The sequence below is a fragment of the Symphalangus syndactylus genome, chromosome 17 (genome assembly GCF_028878055.3).
Source record: "Symphalangus syndactylus isolate Jambi chromosome 17, NHGRI_mSymSyn1-v2.1_pri, whole genome shotgun sequence".
NCBI classification, from domain to species: Eukaryota; Metazoa; Chordata; class Mammalia; order Primates; family Hylobatidae; genus Symphalangus; species Symphalangus syndactylus.
In genome coordinates this window covers 21101031-21108377 of record NC_072439.2, presented here as the reverse complement: position 1 = coordinate 21108377, position 7347 = coordinate 21101031, and the positions used below count along the sequence as shown (strand labels likewise).

At 54.0% G+C, this 7347-nt stretch overlaps 1 protein-coding gene across 3 annotated transcripts in view; it reads left to right on the top strand.

Annotated features, from left to right (window-relative positions):
• Window positions 1–5740: 5740 nt before the first annotated feature.
• Window positions 5741–7347, top strand: part of AXL (AXL receptor tyrosine kinase) — a 43511-nt gene continuing 41904 nt past the window's right edge. The window contains exon 1 of one of the 3 annotated variants that reach the window (XM_055249914.2): window positions 5741–6216. In XM_055249914.2, coding sequence (XP_055105889.2) covers window positions 6132–6216 — 85 coding nt within the window. In that variant the 5' untranslated portion in view covers window positions 5741–6131. The remainder of the gene's footprint in view (window positions 6217–7347) is intronic. The other 2 variants (XM_055249951.2, XM_055249950.2) reach the window with 2 other exon arrangements.

Below are 7347 nucleotides of genomic sequence, written 5' to 3'. Positions count from 1 at the left end.
CAGGCACACACTACCGCACCCGGCTAATTTTAGAAAAACTTTTGTTGTTGTTGTTTTGTAGAGCTGGGATTTCATTATATTTCACAGGCTGGCCTCAAACTCTTGGGGTCAAGCAATCCTGTCACCTTGGCCTCCCAAAGTGCTGGAGTATCAATGTTTTTAAAATTGGTTTGTTCAAATCAGAATCTGAATTTTGTTTGAAATGTCTATTAGGTTTGTAAAATCTGTAACTGTTACCCATCCTTTTATATGCCATTAATTTCTTGAATCGACTGTGTCTTTGGCCCTGTACAATTTTTCACATTCTGGATTAGGCTGACAGCATCTTTGTGGTGCTGTTCAAGATGTCCTTCTGTTCCCAGGATCTCCTGTAAACTGGGAATTAGATCAGATTCAAGCTCATTCTGGCAAGAGATCCTCCCTGGAGGTGCTGGGCCACATCTTGTTGCATCACATTGCAATAACTGATGGTCCCATGTGTGGTGACGCTTAAAATTAATGTGTCCGGGTCCTGATCCCTCTGTTAGAAACTCTGCCAACCAGCCAGGTGTGCAGTGACTCACGCCTGTAATCCCAGCACTTTGGGAGGTCGAGGCGGGAGGATCTCTTGAGCCCAGGAGTGCAAAACCAGCCCAGATTAACAAAGTGATACCCTGTCTCTACGAAAAACTAAAAAAATTAGCCAGTTATTGTGGCACACACCTGTGGTCCCAGCTACTTGGGAGGCTGAAGTGGGAGGGTCGCTTGAGCCTAGGAGGCCGAGGCTGCAGTGAGCTGTGTTCATGCCACTGCACTCCAGCCTGGGCAACAGAGCAAGAACGTGCCAACCTTTCACTTGCCTTAGCAGAGGGATCCTTTAAAACTAGATCAGATGGTATCACTCCTGTTCATATCATAGTTAAAACAAAGGCCAAAGTTTTTGCCAGGCCAACGCTAACTCTCACCCCAAGCCCACCTTCCCTCTACTCCTGCCCCCAACTGTTCCAGCCACAAATAGGCCTCCTCACAGTTCTTCACACGCCTGCCACACGCCTGCCTCTGGGCCTTTGCACTGGCCGTTCCCTCCACCTGGAATGCTGTTCCCTACAGGGCTCACTTGCTGATTTACTTCAGATCTCAATCATAGCCTGAGAGAGGCCTTCCCCCATCATCCTCTCTAAAACAGCACCCACACCTCTCACTATCCCCTGCTTTCTTTTCCTTTTTTTTTGTTTTTGTTTGTTTGTTTGTTTGTTTTTTGAGACGGAGTTTTGCTCTGTTGCCCAGGTTGGAGTGCAATGACATGATCTTGGCTCAAAGCAACCTCCTCCATCGGGGTTCAAGTAATTCTCCTGCCTCAGCCTCCCAAGTAGCTGGGATTACAGGTGTGTACCACCACACCCAGATAATTTTGGGTTTTTTTTTTTTTTTTTTTTTTTTTTAGACGGAGTCTTGCTCTGTGCTCTGTCAACCAGGCTGGAGTGCAGTGGCACAATCTCGGCTCACTTCCTGCAACCTCTGCCTACTGGGTTCAAGCAATTCTCCTGCCTCAGCCTCCCAAGTAGCTGGGACTACAGGTGTGCACCACCACACCACGCTAATTTTTGCATTTTTAGTAGAGACAGGGTTTCACTATGTTGGCCAGGCTGGTCTCGAACTCGTAACCTCGTGATCCGCCCGCCTCAGCCTCCCAAAGTGCTGGGATTACAGGCGTGAGCCACAGTGCCTGACTAATTTTTGTATTTTTAGTAAAGATGGGTTTCACCATGTTGGCCGGGCTGGACTCGAGCTCCTGACCCCAGGTGATCCGCCCGCCTTGGCCTCCCAAAGTGCGGGGATTATAGGCATGAGCTACTGTGCCTGGCCCCTGCTTTATTTTTCTTCATTGCACATCTTGCAACATGATAAGTATTTATGAGTGTTATTTCTCTTCCCCTTTGAATGGAAACTCCAGGAGGATGTGGACTTGTCTTGCTCATTGTAGAAGCCCCACCCCAGCACCACCTGTCCATCTTTTCTTTTCATTTTTTTTTTTTTTTAGAGATAGGGTCTCGCTCTGTCATCCAGACTGGAATGCATTGGCGCCATCATAGCTTGCTGCAGCCTCAAACTCCTGGGCTCAAGTGATCCTCCTACCTCAGTCTCCCCAAGTAGCCAAGACTATGTGTGCAAGCACACCTGGCTAATTAAAAAAATTTTTTTGGAAGACACAGGGTCTGGCTATGTTGCCAGGCTGGTCTTAAACTCCTAGCCTCAAGCAACCCTCCAACCTGGGCCTCCTAAAGTGTGGCATTATAGGTGCGACCCACTGCACCCAGCCCTGAATCTTTTTCTCTTTTTTGGGGAGGAGGGGGGATGGCTTCTTGCTGTCACACAGGCTGGAGTGCAGTGGCGCAATCCTGGCTCACTGCAACCTCCACCTCCCAGGTTCAAGAGCTTCTCCTGCCTCAGCCTCCCAAGTAACTGGGACTACAGGTGCACACCACTATGCCTGGCTAATTTTTTGTATTTTTAGTAGAAATGGGGTTTTAAAATGTTGGCAAGGCTAGTCTCGAACTCCTGACCTCAAATGATCCACCCACCTTGGCCTTCCAAAGTGCTGGGATTACGGGTGTGACCACCAAGCCCGGCCCCCGTCTCATTTTTTAAAATGCATTTCAAAGTAAATTGCAGGCACATAGCAGGTGCTCAGCAAATAGTTCACATAGTTCATGAGTGAATGAATTCACAGGTTCAAGTAGGCCATCAACCAGCTGGGTCCACTGAGCCCTAGGGTGGGCAGGGGCCCCCCAACATATCTAAACAAGTGAGCAGATCTTTGCACATATTTGCACCCCTCAAAAATGCCACAATAGGCCGAGCATTGTGGCTCACGCCTGTAATCCTAGCACTTTGGGAGGCTGGGGCAGGCAAATCACCTGAGGTCAGGAGTTCGAGACCAGCCTGGCCAACATGGTGAAACCCCATTTCTACTATAAATACAAAAATTAGCTAGGCATTGTGGTGGGTTCCTGCAGTCCCAGCTACTCAGGAGCCTGAGGCAGGAGAATCTCTTGGACCTGGGAGGTGGAGGTTGCAGTGAGCCGGGATTGCGCCACTGCACTCCAGCCTGGGTGACAGCGAGAGACCATCTCCCCAACCAAAACAAAAAAAAGAAAAAAAGAGATGGGGCTGGGTGCGGTGGATCACACAGTGGGTCACGCAGTGGGTCACACCTATAATCCCATACTTTAGGAGGCCCAGGTGGAATGATTGGCCAGGCTGACCTTGTGATCCACTCGCCTCGGCCTCCCAAAGTGCTGGGATTACAGGCTTGAGCCGCCACATCCCGCCCCTAAAACAGTTTTTAAAAATTAGCCAGGTGTGCTTGCACACATAGTCTTGGCTACTCGGGGAGGCTGAGGCAGGAGGATCACACGAGCCCAGGAGTTTGAGGCTTCAGCAAGCTATGATGGCACCACTGCATTCCAGTCTGGATGACAGAGCGAGATGACAGAGCAAGAAGACAGAGTGCTTGAACTGGGAAGTGGAGTTTGCAGCCTGCTAAGATACAGCCACTGCACTCCAGCCTGGGCGACAGAGTGAGACTCCGTCTCAAGAAAAAAAAAAAATGCCACAATAAGGAATTGTCCCCTTTATGGCAGTCCTTTTACAGGGTGGTGAAGATGCAGCAGTTCCCAAAATATACCCAGTCCCTTCCCCCGCAGAGCCCACAGACCAGTGGGAGGAGACAGACGTGAGACACATAATCATGCCAATAAATATATAATGACAACCCAGGCAAAGTGTTGCCAAGGAAAGGGACAGCATGTTGGGAGTGAACAGTATGAGGACCTAGATTGGGCTGGGGAGGGGGGGCAGGCAGTGATGCAACGGAGAAGGGATGATAGAGTTGGGGACAAAGTGCTGCAGGAGGTTGTTTCAAGGCCTCTGAGGGGGTTCTTTGGGTGAGAAAGCGAGAGAAGCCTGGGGAAGCGAGGGGAGGGTCACAGAAACATAAGGCGTTTAGGGTTCTGCTGAAAGGTTTGGGGCAGAGATGGGAAAGGGTTTGGTTTGAGATCGGGAAGAAGCCTTCTGACTGTTGAGTGGGAGACAGATTGGAAGGAGCAACAGAAGCCAGCAGCCCATGGCCGGGCGCAGTGGCTCACGCCTGTAATCCCAGCCCATTGGGAGACAGAGGCAGGCAGATCACGAGTTCAGGAGTTCCAGACCAGCCTGGCCAACAGGGTGAAACCCCGTCTCTACTAAAAATACAAAAATTAACCTGGCATGGTGGTGCACGCCTGTAATCCCAGCTACTCAGGAAGCTGAGGTGGGAGGATCACTTCAACCCAGGAAGTGGAGGTTGCAGTGAGCCGAGATCGAGCCACTGCACTCCAGCCTGGGCAACAAAGTGAGACTCAGTCTCAAAAAAAAAAAAAAAAAAAACACAGCCCAGGAAGACAATGGTGAAGGGCCCTAAGTGGCCAGTGACAAGGAGCTGGGAGCTTGCCCTGAGGGCAGCAGGAGGTCATGGGCAAGCAGAGAAGGGACAGGGTAGGATTTGACTTTCAGAAACAGGCCTCTGTTTGCTAAATAGGAGAAAGGAGTGAGAGTAGAGGCAGGAGAAGGCAGGATCAGACGTGGATGCTGGGAAGGGGCAGGTAGAAGAGACATCAGGAAGCCAAACAGATAGGACTTTATGATTGACCGTAGGTATACCAGTACCCAAAGAGAGGTGGCCAAGAGCAGAGGGATAGACGCCCAGCCTCCTCCTCACAGACATCCAGGCATGCAGAGCCCTCCACACACCAAACACACAGGGCAGAGGAATGGAGGTACAGCAGAGCCGATACGCAGGCAGCAGATCTGCAACAACCAGGATACACAGTCCCACCAGAGGGAGAGAGCAGTGGAATGATCAGGGCTCACTGCAGCCTCGATCTCTTGGACTCAAGCATTCCTCTCACTCCAGCCTCCCTAGTAGCTGGGACCACAGGCACACGCCATGATACCTGGTTAAGTTTTAATTTTTAAACTTCTTATAGAGATGGGGGTCTCAGTGCATTGAGCAGTCTGGTCTCGAACTCCTGGGCTCAAGCGATCCTCCCACCTTGGCCTCCCAAAGTGCTGGGATTACAGGAGTGAGTTACCATGCCCGGCCAACAACTATTCTTATTCCCATTTTACAGACGGACAAACTGAGGCTCAGGAGGCCAGTCACTTGCCTGTAGCCCACAGTTAGTGGTAGCACTGGGATTCCAACTTGGGTCCCCTTCCGTGTCGCCTGTATATTGGTGTCCCATTTAGGCGTCCACGCAGGTTTTGGTGTGTCTGAAGATCTGTGTCTCCCCAAGTAAGTGTCCCCCATGGATGCCCACCCAGCCGTGTCCTCCTGTCTCTGAGGTTTCTCCAGGAATCGAGCTCCTGGCCTGGCTTGTCTGAGTGTGTCTGTGGGCCAGTAGCATGCCCCTGCCCGTCTGGGTCCCTCTGCGTGTCTCTGCTTGTCCTAGCCTCTGTGTGTCAGTGACGTCTAAAAGTGTGTGTGTGTGTGTGCATGTGTGTGTGTGTGTGTGTGTGTGTGTCCTTGTCCGAGGAGCCGAGAGAGTGAGGGGGAATGAAGGGCCAAGGAGGCCTGGCTGGGGCTGGGCTGGGGGTGGAGGCGGGGAGAGGGGCGTCACGGCCTGAGCTGAGAGGGGAGTGGAGTTCTGGAGGAATGTTTACCAGACACAGAGCCCAGAGGGACAGCGCCCAGAGCCCGGATAGAGAGACGGGGCCTCACTGGCTCAGGACGGGGGGCACAGCCACCAGGGTCCCCTTCCCCCTCCTCAGCTCCCTCCCTGGCTCCTTTAAGAAAGGGCTGATCCTCTCCTCTCTTGAGTTAACCCCTGATTGTCCAGGTGGCCCCTGGGCTCTGGCCCTGGTGGGCGGAGGCAAAGGGGGAGCCAGGGGCGGAGAAAGGGTTGCCCAAGTCTGGGAGTGAGAGAAGGAGGCAGGGGTGCTGAGAAGGCGGCTGCTGGGCAGAGCCGGTGGCAAGGGCCTCCCCTGCCGCTGTGCCAGGCAGGCAGTGCCAAATCCGGGGAGCCTGGAGCTGGGGGGAGGGCCGGGGACAGCCCGGCCCTGCCCCCTCCCCTGCTGGGAGCCCAAGAACTTCTGAGGAAAGTTTGGCACCCATGGCGTGGCGGTGCCCCAGGATGGGCAGGGTCCCGCTGGCCTGGTGCTTGGCGCTGTGCGGCTGGGCGTGCATGGCCCCCAGGGGTGAGTGATGGGGGCTCCTTGGGGCAGGGACCCCCTTGGAGGGGCTGGAGCAGGGGTAGGAGGTGGGGGATGATGGCAGGTGTGTGGGGCCTGGGCTGGCTTAGGGAGTTTCCTTGGGACCACAGAAAAGGGACTTTAAGAGAGGGAGACACAGATTCAGAGACACCAAGTGCAGCAGAGGGAGAGAAAGACTGAGAGAGGAACTGAAGGGCAGGGGGCACAGAAGAGAGGACCCGGAGAGACAGACAGACAAGGAGAAGCTGAGGGCAGGGGTGGGGGCTGGACCTGAGAAGGGGGCCATGGGGAGAGGGGCTGAGCTGGGGATCGCCGGGAAGGAAGAAATCTTTCCGAAGGGGCACCGAGTCAGGCGGTGGGATGAGGAGGGCTCTGGAGCCCTGGGGGAAAACCCTTCTCCCTGCCAACACCACCCCCCTGCCCCGCCACCTGTCCCTACCCCACCAGTCCACTCCATCTCTGGGGAGGAGGCTCTCACTTTGTCTCTCTGTCTCTGCCTCCAGCTCTGCTATCTCTCTGTGGGTCTCTGTTTCTGTCTCTCTCACAGTCTCTGCCTTTATCTCTCCCTGCTCTCGGAGTCTCTCTCTCTCTCTTCTCAGCCTCCCTCTGTGACTGTATCCCCCCTCCGCCCCCTCCTTTTCTTCTCTCTTGAGGGCTGTTTCTTCATTTTTTCTGTCTCTCCTTGTATCTCTGCTCCTCTCTGTCTCATCTCCCCTGCCTGACTTTCTCTGGCTTCTCCCACCCCCAGCACCCTTATCTCCCTCCCCCACCACCCTTATCTCCCTCCCTCCACCCCTGATTCTTCCCCTCCATCCACCAGCACCAGCGCGATCTGTTAAGTCTCTAGAGACCTAAGAGAGGACGGAGGGGGCAGGGACTGGCCCTGCCAGGCAGTGCAGGGCGTGGGAGGCTGCCAGATCCCGAGCCTCCTTCCCAACGGGATGGACGCTGGATCCCAGTCCCCTGGGAGGGCTTCCATCCTCCCTTCAGAGCCTCCGCCCTCCACCCCCCTCTGAGGTCACTCTGCAACTATGTCGGCCTAAGGGCCTGGCGGGGTCCTGGCGGCCGGTGGGCAGGCAGGGACAGGGTGGAACTGAGGGCTGGAAGGAGCTGGGG